At 34.6% G+C, this 17,924-nt stretch overlaps 3 protein-coding genes and 1 non-coding gene across 4 annotated transcripts; 2 read left to right on the top strand and 2 right to left on the bottom strand.

Annotated features, from left to right (window-relative positions):
• Nucleotides 1-32: 32 nt before the first annotated feature.
• LOC136348064 (chaoptin-like) lies at nt 33-8,725 on the bottom strand. Its single transcript, XM_066298611.1, has 6 exons — nt 8,573-8,725; nt 7,659-8,103; nt 5,714-6,843; nt 5,003-5,146; nt 1,453-1,822; nt 33-1,405 (listed from the first exon to the last, which is right to left on the bottom strand). Exons 1-6 carry the CDS (start codon nt 8,600-8,602, stop codon nt 276-278), a joined length of 3,249 nt encoding a protein of 1,082 aa, XP_066154708.1. The 5' UTR covers nt 8,603-8,725; the 3' UTR covers nt 33-275.
• A 3,571-nt stretch (nt 8,726-12,296) lies between these two features.
• LOC136350273 (U1 spliceosomal RNA) lies at nt 12,297-12,460 on the top strand. Its single transcript, XR_010734129.1, has one exon. It is a non-coding gene; the product is annotated as a U1 spliceosomal RNA (small nuclear RNA).
• Nucleotides 12,461-13,666: 1,206 nt separating this feature from the next.
• Zpr1 (zinc finger protein Zpr1) lies at nt 13,667-16,001 on the top strand. Its single transcript, XM_066301553.1, has 7 exons — nt 13,667-13,852; nt 13,916-14,168; nt 14,521-14,678; nt 14,773-15,058; nt 15,136-15,296; nt 15,353-15,622; nt 15,771-16,001. Exons 1-7 carry the CDS (start codon nt 13,757-13,759, stop codon nt 15,909-15,911), a joined length of 1,365 nt encoding a protein of 454 aa, XP_066157650.1. The 5' UTR covers nt 13,667-13,756; the 3' UTR covers nt 15,912-16,001.
• Nucleotides 16,002-16,376: 375 nt separating this feature from the next.
• On the bottom strand, nt 16,377-17,615 carry Nop10 (Nop10 ribonucleoprotein). The gene is made up of 3 exons (XM_066301634.1): nt 17,456-17,615; nt 16,800-16,842; nt 16,377-16,574 (listed from the first exon to the last, which is right to left on the bottom strand). Exons 1-3 carry the CDS (start codon nt 17,507-17,509, stop codon nt 16,477-16,479), a joined length of 195 nt encoding a protein of 64 aa, XP_066157731.1. The 5' UTR covers nt 17,510-17,615; the 3' UTR covers nt 16,377-16,476.
• Nucleotides 17,616-17,924: the final 309 nt, after the last annotated feature.

Below are 17,924 nucleotides of genomic sequence, written 5' to 3'. Positions count from 1 at the left end.
TGGGGCAGTATATTTTAAAATTAAACAACACGTTTTATGAAAAGTTTAATTTCGCTTTTTGATCGAACGAAACAAGTTAAAAAAAATTTTAATCATCTTAAATCGAAATTTCACTCTAAAAAGGGTTAAATATTACAAATTATTTTCCTTCTTACAAATCAAAGATTGGCAATGATAAAAACGCATATGTATTTACACAATTTCTAAACTTCAAAATAAATTATTTCTCCATCATGGTAAACTTCAATGGTAGAACCTAAACTCTACTCCTAACTTCATGGCTCTATGATACGCTCAAGCCCATCATCTTCTTGCTCATTATCGGCCTCAATGAGGTTCATAGTGGACTCTACGCGCGTCGGAAAGCTGATTTGCAACCCCTTGTAAAATAGGAATTGCACATAGAATAAAACCCCTATTGCCATTAACACTAAGGACATTATAACGAACATTATAATATCTGAGACTGTCAATGAGTCATCCTGTATATACGAATCAGTCAAGAACCGTTGATGTGACTTGACGACAGAAGTGTTCATACATACGAACGATCCAACCACGTTGTCCACGAGAACGTACTTGAAGTTGTCCTCGGCAAAGTCTCTGTTCATCTCCTTCTCAAGGGAACACGGCAACACATTGTCCTCCAATTTGAGGTAGGAGAGACTAGGCAATCGTGCAGTTAGTGCCATGTAGTCTAGGTTATTCAAGAAGTTGTGGGACAAATCCAGAGTGTTCAAATTTTGCACAGAGAAAACTCCAGTTATGGCTACCTGCTCAATTAAATTATAAGAGCAGTTGAGAAACTGCAGTTGCGAGAAACCGCTCAACTGTCCAGTTGCCACTATCTTCAACTTGTTGTTCTGCAAATGAAGAAACCTCAAAGAGTACAACGCCTGAAAGGAGGATTTATTTATTTTAGATATGTTGTTATGGCTCAAGTCGAGTAATTCTAAGCGGTTGAGGTAGCCGTAGGTGAACCAGAGGGTGTTGATCTTATTGTAGGACAAATCAAGTTGTCTAAGCACGTTTTCCGGATTGAGGTGGATTGAAAAGTTATCATCCAGTAAGTTTTCTGATAAATCTAACTCCTCAAGATTGGAAAGATTGTGAAACTCGAAGCCGGTAACTTTCTGGATCTTATTATGCTTCAAGCTCAGAGTGTTTAATTTGGTCAAGTTGTACAAGCTGATATTGATAACGTCGATGAAATTGTAGCTCAAGTCCAGATATTTCAAGTTCTGAAGTCCACTAAATGCTTTTTCATCTATAATTTTAATCTGATTTCTGTTCAAATTCAGCTGTGATAGATTTTCTAGTTCTTTGAATTCAGAATCCAATAAGGTGATTATTTCATTGTATGATAAATCAATCGTGCAGATCTTCTTGGTGCCGGTGAAGGTACCTGAGAAATTTAAATCAGTAAACAAAAACAACTCAAAAAACTCATACCTGGATGAATAGCTTTGATCTTATTGCTAGACAAATTCAATTCCAACAGAAAAATAAGGCCCATGAAAGCCTTAGGTCTGAGACTCTCAATTTGACTGTTCTTTAGGTCCAGATAAATGATATGATTTCCGGATAAATCGAATGTGTTGCTATCGATAATAGTCAAGATGCAGTTGACGCACTTCAGAGTTTCATCCAGATGATCAAACTTATACAGGGTGGTCTTAAAGTATTTGGGCGTGGCATTGTAACAGGTGGCGGTTAACGAGCCTCTTTCTCCATAGGTGCATTTCATTAAGTCATGAGATGCCAGTACGGACGAACTATCTGCTCGGGAGTGGTGAGAAAGTATTAACAGCCATATTGGGACCTAAAAAGTGACCATAGTGAGTTAGAGGGATTAACGGAGGCCTCCGTCCATGGAGCGTATCATCACAGACTCATTCAACTTACCGTCTCTGGACTTCCACTTAACAAAAGAGGAAAAATGTTTCCGTTAGATTTAACAGTTCTACTGAATCAGAAATTCACCCACAGTTTCTCCTTTATCACATTGGACTTAACTTGAACTTGAAGTGGCACAAAGAAAAGTCTTTTCGTATTGTCACATCAACAATAATTGCTTTTAGTTTAACATCTATGGTTATATGCTCCGTGGACAAGGCCCTGCATTATACATGGGAGTAAATTAACACATTTAGATCTTTTGTTTCCTGAGCGGTATGAAGTACGGTGTAGAAGCTAAAAGCTAAAACTCACTCTATAGTGAGTGTCCGAAGGAAAACTAAATCATTTTTAGATAGTCGAAAATTTCCACAAAAATAGCCTCAGAGGCCCGTGAAAATTATTCTTTACTTATTTGACCCAATTAACTGTTTTAGCAAATTTAGTAGAATTAAGATATTAGGAATATTGTTCAGGTCATTTTGATTTCGATTTTTCAATGGTTCTTCTAGAAACAGGAGATTTCAACATAATCATACTAAATTCAGTAGAATTTTGAATCGAGTCAGTAGATTTGCAACTTCTAATCTCTGATTAGTGGTAGAATTCCAACCTGTATAAGTAGGTTCTTATCTCTGATATTTAGTGAGTCTCAGGAAGATTTCAGCCGCTAATTTTGTCAACGATACTCTTTTTCTATTTCACTTAAACTTTCTCGAAAACAAATCAAATAAATAGATTTTAAAAATTTATTTTCTCTTTGGTCCTGAGATATTTTTAGCAAATTTTAATTCCTATCTAACACAGTGAAAATTTATGCAAAATCTAAACCGATTCAGTAGTTTTCTCCAGATTTCTCTAGATTTTCAGGTTTTTGTCTCCAAAAATTCCGGTAGAATCAACAAGGTATTTTAGGGGAACTTTAAGTTTTGACATTAACATCCTGAGCAACAGTTTCAATAGCAACCTTCACTAAATGAATACATTTTTTCAAGTGCATCTCTGTTAGTACATGCACAGAGACTCACAAACGAACTTTCAAACGATATATCAATTTCAGTAGAATTCACAACCGAATAAGAAAATTGATTGCACCAAACGCGGATACGTGCCAGTAGAATTCCGAATTTAGACTTTTAAGTAGATTTGTCAGATTCTCTTTTCATATTATTCAGTAATTTTTTAGAGAAAATTTTATAGGATTTCTAACCAAATGAACAGTTTTCTGATTCCATTCCTTCTTTTCTAAGAAAGGATTTTAATCAAATTTAACTAGATAGAAACGTTAAATAATCTCAATTTCATCTTGATTCCACATATTTTCTACTTTAGTAGATCACAGTGTGATGAAGATAAATTATAAAGACTAACAGAATCAGGTCAGTAGGCTTCGTGGGTGGAACGATAGTGATTACATTTATATTAAAGCGGAATTAAAAAGTAGAGTACAGGGATTTTTAATACGTGAGAGGTTTTATCTCTGTCTAAAGCTAGTTCAACCCCCCAACGGTCATGTTTTAACCAATAGTCAAGATGGTCAGAACACTTCTCTCCGGATGCTTCTTTAAACTTTCTACCAGTGAAACTGTCGATTCTCACGGGTTTAAAGAGAACATTTCCACTAAATGATATTTGGCATAAATAAACTGCAGGTCAGTGGTCAAGCCACCACAAATAACAATTTTTATTATTTATACTGTAAGCTGGAATTAATAATCTACTTATCTTATACCATTCTATTTTACGCAATAGAAAGTATATACGTATTAACAAAATGAGATCCAATGTAACATACTTAGTCATTATTTAGATAATTTTAATGGATTCTTTATGTAGAATTGAATTTTAGGTTGTTATAACTCAAAGACCTGAAAATGGGCATTACACGGTTTTGTAGACTCAAAATTGTCTTTTTTTTTTTTTTATTCTGAAATGAAATTTTTGCTTCAAGTTCTAAATAGGAAATCAAATTTTTGGCAAATTTTGTTCTCTCTTTTCGAAATATTGTATTTTGAGTTCGACAAGTTTCAATGAAGTTTTGGCTCATTCCTGCTCACGGGTGTGCGCTGCGAGTGCTTTACCGAGAAGCGAATTTTCTAGATGTGGAAAAACTGAAAATTATCTAATTTAATCGCATCGTCATCGGAAAAGTTTGCCCTAACACCAGAAAATGGTCTAAAATTGTGGCTGAACATTTTACCGGTCAACTAAACCCAAGTTATTTTAGTCAACAAAGAATTGATTTGCTTATTTAGGCCGGGGCTTTTAAGCTCATGCTAACTTTGCCTGCAATATAACATCCGTAGAAAGGACGAAATCGGAACACGGCATTGGTCAATTTCTCCATTCCTATTGGAAGCATCTTACTGTCAAAGATTCCAGGAGCTTGAAAGACCGGGTCTATAATTTAACGCTAAGGTGAAGGTCAGTTTATAAATGAGCGGTGTAGACCAACAGACACGTGTTAAATAAGCCTTAGCACTAGTTGTTTAAATTTTAATGTCTATCTCTTTCACCATCCCTAATTCTAGTTGTTGCATTTTATAATTAAATAAATTTACAAGAAAACTGTAATCCAAAACAAACAAACCCTCATGTTTAAACAATAGTGATAACGATAGAAAATGACTAGAACTGAAGGAAAATATTTAATCAAATTTCTCGCCTTTGTTGTTAACTCACGGAACTATTTTCTCTTCGGACTAATTTTCAGACGTCCTAAAGGCAGAATTCTCAAGTATTTGTTAAACTCTACATGTAAGATAGATTCAACTTAATGCAACATTAAAGATAGAGTGTTCAACAGCTCCTCAGCTTATGCCACTGACAATGACCTTCGACAAATTAGATTCATACACAGTTTCAACACATGAAATCTAGAGATTAAATTTTAAACTCGGTTTAACCAACAATCACGTAATCGCCTCTTAAGGATTTTTCCTCGCCATTGATCCAAGGGCGAGGAAAAGTTGTGTTCCAGTTCTGGTATATGTGTTTTCAATTATGTCATCTTTATATTAGAACTAATGCTGAAATTGTCCAAATTCCATTCTTTTCTTCACTAACTGCAGGATAAACGCGATAAGGAAAATTTGTCGGAACTCACCCAAAAGCAGTTAAAAGTCATTTTCCCAGTCAATCTTCGAAGAAGCAAACCTAACACTATTCTTATAAAATGCACTACAGTCCTTCCACACACACTCTCCAAGTGATTGAGCAAACTGATTACGAAGAAATAAATTAAAATAAACTAATTAACGCTATCGCATTATATTATTTACAGTTTTAGCTGAAAGAGAGCGGCCGCTGTCCGATGTCATCATATGGAATAAACCAGCCTTATCAGTAAGTACCAGTTAGTTCGGTTCTCCATGAGGTACACGAACATTACAAAATATACAGGGTGGATTATCCAATAGCCACAAGTTTTAATTTCTCAATAGATCTTCTTGCAATCACCGTGATCGAAATTTGAATTTTGACTTCTTATTCTTTATATAAAATGGTAGACGAACATAATGTTCGGATAAGCATATAATGACAGCCATTATTCCCGACAGAGAACTCTCCTGCAGCGCATCGTATGTAAATTCAATACTATATTCTGTCTATGATTCTGTCACCAATTCCTTAAACAAATTCATGAGAAATATATGTATATGCAGGGTAGTTCTAGCTTGACAAGAGGTGCGAGAAGCGTTGTTTCCTTTGGCAACCGCGTATATGTTACTGTTCATTTTTGGCCAGGAAAGTAAAACTACTTTTTTTCAAATTAAAAAAAAATGTATTTCCTTTTTGAGTCACACGCACTGATCTAGGATATTACATTTTCAAATACTTCGTCGCTCTGCTCATGCTCATCATCCGGATGGATAAGATTCATATTAGATTCTAAACGAGTAGGAAAACTGATGCGAACTCCCTTGTAAAACAGAAATTGCACGTAAAACAAAACTCCAATTGCCGCTATCATCAGAGACAGTATAACAAACAAGACAACATCGGAGGCCTTCGTGGAATCATCGAATATATGCGGGTCATTCAAGAACCTATGGGGCGACTTTAGCACCGAAATATTTGTGCATTTAAACTCAACAGTGCTATTGTCGGTCAAAACAAATTTAAAGTTATCCTCAATAAAGTCTCTTTTCATCTCTTCTTCCAAAGAGCAAGGTAACATGTTGCCCTCAAGGTTCAACTGGGACAAGCTTGGCAATCTGGAAATGAGCAACGTGTAATCCAAGTTAGTTAAGTTGTTGTGTGACAAAATTAAAATTTGCAGGTTTTGCAGGGAATAAACCCCGGTTATGGATACCTGCTCTATGCTGTTTCTTGATAAAGTTAGGAGTGTAAGTTGCGAGAAACCGACCCATTGGCCAGTGTTAAACTCCTTTAACTTATTATGATCCAGCAATAGCGCCCTTAAGTTGTGCATAGTGCCGAGCGACATTCTTCTGATAAAAGATATATTATTGTAGCTTAGATCCAGTATTTCCAAACTATCGAGGTTTTCATGGGAGAACCACAAAGTGCTGATGTTGGTGTAGGATAAATCCAACAAGCGCAGCATGTTTCCTGGTTTCAAATTAATAGAGAATTCGTTGTTTAGATTATTGTCCGAAAGCACCAACTTCGTGAGCTTGGTCAAGGATTGAAACTCCTGCCCCATAAATTTGTGGATATTGTTATGTCTCAAGTTCAAATTCTCCAGACTAGTCAAGTTGTCTAGGCTGTTGTTTATAGAGATGATGTAGTTGTAACTTAAGTCCAAGTTCTTTAGGTTTTCAAGACCATCAAAGGCCTTTTCTTCAATTGTCCCAATCGAGTTTCTCGACAAAATTAGTTCATTTAAATTTGAAAGTTCGGCTAATCCGGAATTGAGCAACACACTTATTTGATTTTTTGCGAGGTCCAGCTTGTGGATCTTCTTGGTGCCGTTGAATGTACCTGCAAGGAAACGAAACCGTTACAACTAAATAGTTTCGTGTTGTATGTGAGATTAACTTGAAAATAACTAAGGATCTCGAAGAACTGTAAGGATTTTTAATTATTTTAAATTAAGAAATAATTTTTTACTCCTGGAATTGCCACTAGCAAGACTCGCCACGCTATCGGTCGGAACCTGTAAGCGAATGTAAAAAATTTGCTTTTGCACTGAGTGCTGGAATTAGGCAGTCTGACACCCAGAGGAAATTTTTTTGTACCCCCCCCCCCCTCCTCATAGAAAAGCAAAGAGAGTCGGTCGCGCTTCCTATTCTGCCGCCTCGAGCCGTCGCACAACGTGGAAGGGCGGATCCACATTCTCAGTTTACACTTGAGAATTAACGCGATCTCAAATCTATGGCAAATTCGAGAACCAGAAACTTTAAGAATTATTGACCTAAACTGCACGATTGAATTTGCCATCTTTAAGCATACATACGCGCAGGTTCATTAGAAATCTTAATAAACTGGCCAAATTAAGATAGTTAGACGATTTTCAAGAATTCTAATGAAAAATGTCTTGAATACTTCGATGTCACTCCAGAGTCCCGCTTCCGCCACCATGGTTTTAATCCCGGTTTAAAAGGTCGAATTAGAGGAATTTCACGGTTCACGTTGTTTCCGAAGAAAGTTAAATGATTCTCTAACATTGCCATGACAAAACTTCTTAAGCACTTTATTTAATTATTTAAACATTTCTTCATTTATCATTCAAAGTACGAATGGCGACGAGAGCTCCACATTAGTTTCAAGTATGTATAATCATTTTGAATACCCACCATTCAGAATTGCCTTTATTTTATTTTCTGCCAGATCTAGCTCTTCCATGAAAATGAGACCCATAAATGCCTTCCTATTTAACTCCTCAATATGACTGTTTCTTAAGTCCAAACGTCTTATCTGATTCCCGGCCAAGTCAAATGTGTTGGATTCTATAACATTCAAGGTGCAGTTGACGCACTTCAGCGTTTCGTCCAAGTGGTCAAATTTATACATGGTGTTCTTGAAGTATTTAGGCGTAGCGTTGTAACAAATGGCGGTCAACGAGCCTCTTTCTCCATAGGAACATTTCATGAAGTCTGAAAGTGATGAGGAGGAGTACTGCCCAAGTGAAGACAACTTTATGTTCGTATCAAATCCGATTCTAGAATGGTAAATGGATCTCTTTGGAGGGTAAGATTGAATTCTCCTTAACTCTACAAAGGCAGTCAGCAATAGGGGAACCTGAAAAGTTTTGTTGTTGAGTTGGGGGGATCTTCTTAAATTCCACAGTTTAGTGATAAAAAGTGGGTTGGAACACGATGAAACTGGACAAAATCTCCCAATTTTTTAAACGAAATTCATTGAAATTGTGTTAGGCAGATGCGAATTGAAATTTCACAAAACTCAACAAAATCAACGTAAAATTCTTGCAAATATCAGTAAAATTTAAAAGAGCAACACGTCGATTCAACATCACAACTAGGCCTTTTACTGGCGTCTCTTTGATTATAAGTGAATTACTACAATTAAAATTACTCAAGTTTTAAATTCATAGTGAAATCTCATCAACTACCTGATTGATCTGAACTCTAATTGAAACTAATAATATTTAAATTTGATCTCATATTCAGCTTTAAAGTCTGGGCAATAATGATGGCGATGGCGGCACACATATTACAACGATTCGCTAAAGAAGCTTTTCAATACTCACCCAAAAAGACAGTTTTAAGAGACTTTTCATGGTCAAAAATCAACAACCACCACTCGATTTCCCACAGCACTGTCCAACTATTCCAACAATTATTGAGAAATAATTTAAATACATTCATATACTTATCGCTAATTATAAGTATTGTTATGTACAACATTATCGGAACTGGCTGCTATTGGATGATATCACGGAATTGAGAAGTCTTATCTGAAATTGCGGACTAAATATTGAGAAGTGTTTGGATCTTGGAAGGGTCTCTAGAGAGCGAAGGGACGCCCTGGAAGGTGAAAAGAAGACTTTTTCGGTCTGCAAATCTGGAGAATTTTCGTGAAGGGATTTTCCCACCCTGGTGTAATTATTGCGAAAAATTTTAATCTGACGTAGGACGAGATAAGTATATAAAATAACAACTTTATTGGTTTGTGTTTTGACTTAAAAGCGTTGATGGGCGGTAAATAGATTTCAAAAGATTGCGATTTCAAAGAATGCATTAACATTGAGTGTATTTGGGGAAATTTATTGAAGTTGAATTTGCGAAACTTCTCTCCCCCTTATTGTTAAAACTCCTCCTTTTTCATTTATAAACGAGCCGCCTATTTCGCAACGTCCGTTCAATTATCGCCATCAAATCTAATTAAGTGGAAAAGTTGAGAACAGCGGGAAATTCGCCATTTCTGGTTGGAGAGAAATAACGCTCGTCCCCAGCGGCCATTTATCTATTTCTCCCACTCCGTACTACACTTTTAATTAACAGAGCTAAATCGTTTAATGCATCCCCAGACATTACTTTAATCTGGTGCTAATTATAACATTCCCTCCTATGTGTATACCCTTGATATACCGCCCGCTCCCCATCCCCTTTAACTGCAGTCATTATATCCCTGCGAATGTTGCAAATTACCTACCTTAATTTGTATATTTCGGAGGGGATGGCTATAAAGGGTACTGGGTAACTAATTCCACAACTTAACACTAAGTTTTAATTAGGTTTTTTGAACCTTACCTAAAGTTTCCGTACCTGCTTTACAGAGGTACAGAACTTACAGCTCTGGTGAAGCCAGTGAAGTTCCTAATTTTCTTCACCATTTTCAGTAAATAATTTTTTTTCGTTGCTCATATAAATTACGAGTTTAGGCGAGGATCGTTCAATATTGTTTTTGTCCTTAATCGTATCTTCATAGAAGCTGATGCCTATCAACTTTTAATTCGAGTTTTTGACCCTTTAAAGTTGTGGGCCTCATTATTATGGATTAATGTGGTTTGCTAACCGTATCAGTATTTTTAATGCCGATTTCAAAGTTAAGTATTTAAATATATATAAAACAATAATAAAAAAATACATTTTTCAATTCACTCGGAAATGATCCATTTAATCAGTATGGCCCAAGAGCATCTTTTTTTACCCACTAATACTTAGAGACTGCAAAACAATATTGCTGGTCCTTCACGAAATGTAAAAAATAGGCGTCATTCCAGTCGATCCTTGGCGAATTAAACCAGACAAATTCACTTGAAAGGCACCTTTCGAAGAAGTCTCAAATAAAATCGGTCGAATTCAAAAGAATCTATATTTGTTCAGATTTTCTGGAACGCCCTAATTAGAAAAGCAAAAATCTAGAATGGGTCTTACGAGCTGCGCGTTTCTGTCGACGATTTCTGGACAATATGGCGAACGAACAAATCATATCGAACGTTAATTATCACAAAAAGGTCAGTCACCTTCGGGGTTTGATCTCATCAGCTCAAAGGGCAACGACGTTTGATCTGATCAGATCAAAGGGCAACGACGATAGAACCCGTATGAGACCTATATTCGCATTTCTGTGGCTTATAAACAAATCCAGTTGCTGGTTTCTTAGACCTTAAGCTATGGAACAAAAACAATTTAATTTACTGCTAACGTTTTTTGCCTGGAGGTCGGTCCCCAGAGGGAAATGGAAATATGTCACATTATTAAATACAATTAAAATTAAAAATGTAAAATAAAAAACTCTAATTAATTGTCATTGAAATTGCATTCTCTTTACTGAAGTATCGAAAAGATGTAAATTCTACAGAAGAATTGAAGCCTAGATAAATGTACTTGTTTGTTTTTATTGGGTCTCCTTCGCACCGACTCACTCACGAATTTCAGTGACCTTCTTTTTGTATGTTAAATGGAAAACATGGATTTATTAAGTTATACAATGATGTAATCGAAGTTTTCTTTTATAATATTCCTATTTCAATTGAAGTGCCGATAGCTGAACATCACTTTTTATATGTTCTTTATCTATTGCAGGTATTTAATCACGGATTTTGACAAATTCTCTAAATTAAGGCGCTATTCTGCGAATTATGTTTTATAATCAGCCTATAAAACCATAAATTTATAATTATTATTTAAAATAGTAACTCAAGAACGTGAAGAATGGCAATACCTATGGAGTAGTAAGAACAAGAAAGGGTACGGACGCTGCAAAAAACACACGCCGTGCAAAATACGGAAAATATCGTTTTTTGATTTCGGCACCAACCGTCAAGGGCGGCATCCTCGATTTTGCTTCGTGAAGATGAACTAAACGCAAATCGTCCCTGGTATAATTTGCCGTTTCAGCGATCAACCTCTGCTGCTAGACAAGTCCTACTTCAGGGTTAAAGTTATAGAAAATTGAAGGTATTGAATGCAAAATCACGAATAATTTGTCGCTTACCGTTGTGCACTCTACATATGTTTGATAGTCTGATCGCGCCCCATGCTTCGGGTCTTAGCGCTAGTTTTGACGATACCGTCAAATTTCGAGAACTTAAAATTAGCTGTGAAATTGTTTTAATGGCGCCGATAAGGAGTTGAGTAAATTTAAAAAATATAAAATTCAATGTTCTTTTACCCAATTGTAGTTACTTATTAACATGTTTTTTTTTTTCATAAAGAATCGAATTCGCTTCATACGACGTTATATTCTCACTTAACGAAATGAAAGATTTAAGATGAATACTGCGACTTTAAGCTCGGGAAGCGAAGCCTCTCAGAGCGTTGTGGACTTGCCAGCTGCTAGTGCTGAGTGCTATATCTGTGTGTAGTAGTGGTGTGCTTAATCCATGTTTCGTAAATTTATTCGTGTAAAGTGTAAATATGTTTTTCATTGTAAAAAAAAAGTCGTTCGTGATGTACATCACGGCCCACCTCATGGTAATGGCTACAGAAAATAGAAGCAGGTGCTAAGGCAGATACTTATGTCAAGCAAGAGAAACGCAACCGAAGCTATTTAAACTGATACTTGCTGAGACCATACTTTAAAGAAAGTGATTCTTGAGAAGGTGACCTATATCTCATGACAGAAAATCATTTTCATATTTAGCTAATTTTAATTAATAAGATTCTAAGAATAATTCCTATAAATTTTCTACTTTCATCACATATCTCTACTTCAAATTATAGAATTTAAAAGAAAAAATTTATGTATCATAAAACGAGCAAGAACGATGGCAAAAAGACAAAATTCGATATTTAAATTATTCCACATAACTTTCCAAATTCTTCCTATACGTTTAATTTCCCGTTTTTCGTACCCCCATTATGCTCCATTCTCCGTAGTGGCACGAAATGTTTCGGTCTGATTTTTCTTAGCAAGTTGACTGCAAATAAAGTACTGACAATGCTTGATAGATGGCGCCACATTTTATAATCACTAAACGAAGAGTAATCCCTGTATTAAAATTGACAGAGAAGATGAGCGAAGTCATACTTACCTGGCGTAGGGGTTACCGTGATCATCAAGGCGGTTCCCCCAGGGTGAGGCTCTCCCATTGCACCACGGCTGAGCTGACCCTTGCGATTATCCCTAATGCGGATAACTCGGGCGCGTAATTTTTTGGTAATCGGGACTGCGTACGCGCTGCTCCCGGATTAATAAAATTTGAAGGAATTTATATCCGCACCGTGAAACTTTTGAGCAATTGTCAGCTTTCACATGGGTGACTGTTGTTTTCTCCACTATAGAAGTCGGTTAAACATACGTCCACTAATATTTCGATAATTTTTTTAAAATTACTTCGCCACTACACCTTATGGTTTGTAACGAGTAATTTGGAAATTTTAATTTTGTTTTCGCTGAAAACTTGTTCGTAAAATTTTCGTCTCTTGGATTTTTCTCTTTACTGCGTGTGATGACCTCAAACGTTTTATCATTTATTGATCAATTATCATTTAAGATTTAATTTTTAACAATTAACAAACTAAAGTAAATCCTGTCACTGAATGGAGTGTTCTCTTTTGATATCAATGAGTGCTTTTAAATCCCTGAATTTGTTGAATTGACGAGCGTAATTCGCCTAAAAGGTTTCTCCTAAAAAAGCGTTTTCTCTTAGCTTAACAGTTGATTAGATATCATGTTTATATGTATGAGATTTGTAGAGGGGTGCCGGAATAAGTTTATTGTGATGCTTCCAACTAAATGAGAATTTTATAGAAAAGTTTTTCTATCTAACCTCGTGATTCGGTAAAAAAAAGATTAAATTATTTTTTTAAATTTTATATTAGTTATCTAGTTGCTTTAACTTTCACTTTCATATCCATATATAAAGGACACTTTTCTCCAGCAATATAATTTATCATAAATGTACCTAAATAACAACTTTCGTCTTTTAACCGAAAGATATGTATTCCTTTAAATGAAGTATTCATAAAAGGTGTTACACCATAGTATATGTTATTATTTAAGGTGGTGATTCTAAGCAAAAAATTGTCCGTAAATATTCCATTACCTAACTACAAGATGTAAAATTTTCAAAAATTTGTCGCATTGCTTCAAAATGTTTTCAATTTTGTCTACGTTTAGGGTAACAAAAGATTATATGGTGCTGAAAATTTAAGCGGTGTTATTTTTTCCTAGGTATTCCCTTAGAAACCCTTAAATCTAAACGCCCTGTGTTTGTAACGAATCATTTGTGAACTTATTTTACAATCATTAAACATCTCAAGACAATCATTTTGTCTACATAATTTACACGACATTGGCGAATTTTCTTATTCACATAATGATGTAGTAAAAGACAAGGATAGTATCTGATAACCGATGAGTGATGCATTGGTGAAAAAGGAAACGAATCGTTCTAAAAAAGTGAGGTTATATGCTTCCCGCATGTTTTTTTTGTTGATAAAGCAAGTTAATTTAAAACGTTTAAGGCCCTTTTTATTTAACAATGAGCACTAAACCACTATTTCGTGACTTAACTGGAGAAGACCCAGATCCTGAAGTCACCGTTGTGGAATCTTTATGCATGAATTGCCAACAAAACGTTAGTAAACTATTCTACGGTCTCAACTTTCCTCCAAAAAATTACCTTTTTTTTGCCTTTCAGGGCTTAACCAGGCTCTTACTTACTAGGATTCCATATTTTAAAGATGTGGTAGTAATGTCATTCTCTTGTGATCATTGTGGCTATCAGAATAATGAAATTCAACCAAGCAATGTTATTCCTGACCGAGGAATAAGGATAAAATTACTTATTAAAGATAAGCAAACCTTGAACCGACAACTTGTAAAAAGTGATCACACTAGGATAGAAATTCCTGAAGTTAATTTTGAAATTCCCTCTCAAAGTCAAAAAGGAGGTGAGTGTTTACTTATTGAAAATAATGGAACAGAAACTAAAGTAAAAACTTTTTTTTATTTTTTCATGTCCATTTTCAGAAATAACATTTTACATATATATTACGTTTGTATTTATTTTATTTATACTTAGTTAAATAATAAATTACACAAATGATATTCCTTGGAAACATTTTTATTTTAATCATATTTTTATTTTTAATTCCTTCACACATGATTGTTATCAACTGAAACTAGTAAATTTACAACAAAACAGATTTAGTTGCACATTTCTAGTTTGTAATTTTTTAAATTGAAACTTTTTTTAACAGAAAATAAATATTTTAATGAGTTAAATGGAAATTAATGTTTCAGAAGTTACCACAGTGGAGGGTATCATTAATAGAGCTATTTCTGGATTGGAACAAGATCAGCCTGCGAGAAGAGAGCAGCACTTGGAAGTTGCCAAACAAATTGATACATTTATAAGCTCTTTAGAAGAGCTTAAAAACGTGGAAAAGCCCTTTAACATAGTGAGTATTCAAGACTTGCTGCATGTGTTTTTCTACTAAATTTACACTCAGAATTTAACTGTAAATTCTGAACTATACCATCAATTTGCATTAGATATTAGAAGATATATCCGGCAATAGTTTCATTGAAAACCCCAATGCTCCAAAAACAGATCCGGATTGCTCTTATGAGTATTTCAAACGCACTACAGAACAGGATCATGAACTAGGTTTGTTTACACATGAAGAAGTCACAGATGAGAAGAAGGAAGAAAAAACTTTGCTTCATTTGATCAAAGAAGGTGAGTTTACGCTTGAGGATATTGAAGGAGAAGTTCTTCAATTTGACACGAATTGTCCAAGCTGTGGTACGCCCTGTCAGACAAACATGAAAATGACCAGTATCCTTTCATAATTTTTCTTACTGCTAACTGAAATTTTTATTTGGCAAATACATTATTTCCTTATTAACACCTAGATATTCCACATTTTAAAGAAGTGATAATAATGGCGACAACATGCGATACCTGTGGGAATAGAACCAATGAAGTGAAGTCTGGGGCTGGTATTGAGCCCCAAGGGGTTCACATTGAGGTCGATGTTCGAAACAAAACGGACCTTACTAGAGATGTTTTGAAGGTGTATTAATGAATACTTATTTAAAGATTGATTGTTTAAAGTAATATGGCGTTTAGTCTGAAACTTGCGATTTGGAAATACCTCAACTAGAGCTAACAGTAGGCCCTCATGCTTTGGGCGGGCGATTTACCACAGTGGAGGGCCTTATTTTGGCAATAAAGGATCAGCTAAACGATCCAACTACTTCACATATTTTCGGAGATTCCAAAGACCAAATGGCTTTAGTACAATTCGAACATTTTCTAACTAAACTAGATGAAGTTCTTGAAAATAAAATCAACATCACGATTGTTCTAGATGATCCTTGTGGGAATAGCTATATTCAGGTGAGCTTCTTGGAATGGTAGGCATTTGTTGTAGTATCCAAATCATTAATTGCATGTAGTTTTGCGTAAACGCCAAATATTTTAAATTCGATTTATAACTTATTAATCTATTGATAGGATTGGGAGTGAGAAAATAATTAATTTTCAGAGTATGAAAGATGAAGATGAGCCAGACGAACAACTAAGAATAACTCATTATGAAAGGACTTTTGAACAAAATGAAGATCTAGGGCTCAATGATATGAAAACTGAAAATTATGGAGAGGAAAAAACTGCAAATTCCACTTAGAACTATGGATATTGTTTGCCATTTTATATTTTCCAAATCCTGGGGTTTTAAAGTAATAACCTTATTTTCGAATAAACGATTGTTATTAAATGTTTTTTTCATTTTCTATTGCCGCCATTTCTCAATGTTAAACGGTCCGTTGTTAACACCACATATTTATTTTGGTTTTATGCGATAAGCTATTAAATATTTCGGTGAATAATTTAGTTACCTAGTGGTTTCACAAAGGCTTCATTTTCGACATAACTAAACATTGATAAATTCATATCATCTGTTGACATCTAAAAATGTTAATAAGTTGTAATATTGAGCAGTAGTATTTGTAATTATAAAAAACTACTTGAATGCTCGATTTCACCATTTTAGTTTCCAAAATTTCATTTTCTGTCGACGTCAGTTTGCATAACATATTTAGATGCATTCTATTTACTCATTATTTGAGATATGTATGAATGAAAGCAACCATTTTTAGCAAATTCTCTTTAATTACTTCACATTATTAAAGAAATAAAAACCCTTTTTTTCAACTACAAATAAAGCTAGTATTAAGTAACATTATTATTTTTTAATACACTGGATCTGGAGTCTGCGTCATTAGAATTCCATATCGAGTTTTAATTATAATTCTTTGTTTAGAATACTGGTCTTCAGGGGAAAATCTTGCTAGAAATTGAAATAAAACGCAATGTTTATGGTAAGCAAATAAGCAAAATTATATGCTATTTCAAATAATTAAAAATCAAGGGGTGCCCTAAGATTTTTTGGCCCCTGGATAAGAAACGGATATTTACAGTAAATAAATTAGTTATACCAGTGAACAAAAGCAAAACAATTTTTTAATAAGCAGAAACTGAGGTTAAAGTAACATATATATTTTGGACACCTTACCAGGATGTGCTGATTGAGTAGGATTTCCATATGGATCCATTTTCTGGAAAATAAAAGATGATATTTTAGATTATTGCTGTATCCTTTCAAAGAATATAACAATGTAGTTTGATATACATCCTAAACATAACTAAAAGGGTTACCATGAATTCACAAATTTGAAGTGAATATCTTAAAAATTGTAGGAATCATATAAATAAATTTGAAAAAGTGCAATGTTCTCAAACTGGAATTAAAAAACTAAGAATTTTCAGAGCCATATTCTTATGACTTTTTTTCATCATATCAGTGATTTCGTCACTTAAATTTTGATTCATCCTCCAGCTTAAAAGTCCAGAATTCCCTTATTATATTGAGAATTAATTACAAATTTGAAGTATGACGCAGAGTGTTTTGTTTAAAATAAGAAAATTGCCAATTGCCTCAATTTTTTGGAAGATGCTGTATATTCAAATATATACAACTGAATATATGTTCTTATTCGGTATTGTAAAAACTAGAAGATTAAAGAATTTTATCACATGTTTCATCACCGATGGGCTGTAAGATTGTTTGATGTAAACAGAAATTAGAAATTGATAAAGTATAGACACGCTGTGAAAACTGATTTGTTGTGTGTTTGTAAACTCCTGGACTAAGCCACTTTACTCACTTACCTTTAGAGTGTATATTCTTTTGCCGCTTTCATCTAAGTAATACATTAAATACATTTTGGTTTAATTTTTATTTAATTTTACGGTGAAAGAGAGTTTTTTGTGTTCCGTAAACCATCAAACACACAGGTTCAGAGACAAGTTAGGTTAAGAACATTAGTTAAGAAGGGTATCTGGGCTTGAACACTTGTCTACATTATTTGCTAATGTTTACCTACCCAATCATAAACACTAATATTGCACGTTGCACAACGCGATTAAACTTGGCTATTATGTATTTGCGACAGCATATCTAAGATAAATTTCGCATGCAAATATGATCAAAATCATGTAAAATTTGAAGAGAAAATTAAAAGGGCAAAAAAAGAACATCAATTTCCAGTTTTGAGTGAGAGCGTCGAGTGTAATTGGAGTCAAACGAACACTAGCAGCACACGTACATTTCCAATTATGACTTTCAAAAGTGTCAACT

This window comes from Euwallacea fornicatus, chromosome 2 (assembly GCF_040115645.1).
Source record: "Euwallacea fornicatus isolate EFF26 chromosome 2, ASM4011564v1, whole genome shotgun sequence".
Taxonomy (NCBI): Eukaryota; Metazoa; Arthropoda; class Insecta; order Coleoptera; family Curculionidae; genus Euwallacea; species Euwallacea fornicatus.
The sequence above is the reverse complement of the archived record's forward strand: the minus strand, read 5'-3'. Positions and strand labels throughout refer to the sequence as shown.

Coding starts and splice junctions, on each gene's coding strand:
- LOC136348064 (XM_066298611.1), bottom strand. CDS start 8,602: ATGAAAAGTCTCTTAAAACTGTCTTTTTGG. Junction 8,104..8,572: donor TCTTAAAACTGTCTTTTTGG/GTGAGTATTGAA, acceptor AAAACTTTTCAG/GTTCCCCTATTGCTGACTGC. Junction 1,406..1,452: donor GATCAAAGCTATTCATCCAG/GTATGAGTTTTT, acceptor TAAATTTCTCAG/GTACCTTCACCGGCACCAAG.
- Zpr1 (XM_066301553.1), top strand. CDS start 13,757: ATGAGCACTAAACCACTATTTCGTGACTTAACTGGAGAAGACCCAGAT. Junction 15,059..15,135: donor GACAAACATGAAAATGACCA/GTATCCTTTCAT, acceptor ATTAACACCTAG/ATATTCCACATTTTAAAGAA. Junction 15,297..15,352: donor TTACTAGAGATGTTTTGAAG/GTGTATTAATGA, acceptor TATGGCGTTTAG/TCTGAAACTTGCGATTTGGA.
- Nop10 (XM_066301634.1), bottom strand. CDS start 17,509: ATGTATTTAATGTATTACTTAGATGAAAGCGGCAAAAGAATATACACT. Junction 16,843..17,455: donor AAAGAATATACACTCTAAAG/GTAAGTGAGTAA, acceptor TTTATTTTCCAG/AAAATGGATCCATATGGAAA. Junction 16,575..16,799: donor TACTCAATCAGCACATCCTG/GTAAGGTGTCCA, acceptor TTCAATTTCTAG/CAAGATTTTCCCCTGAAGAC.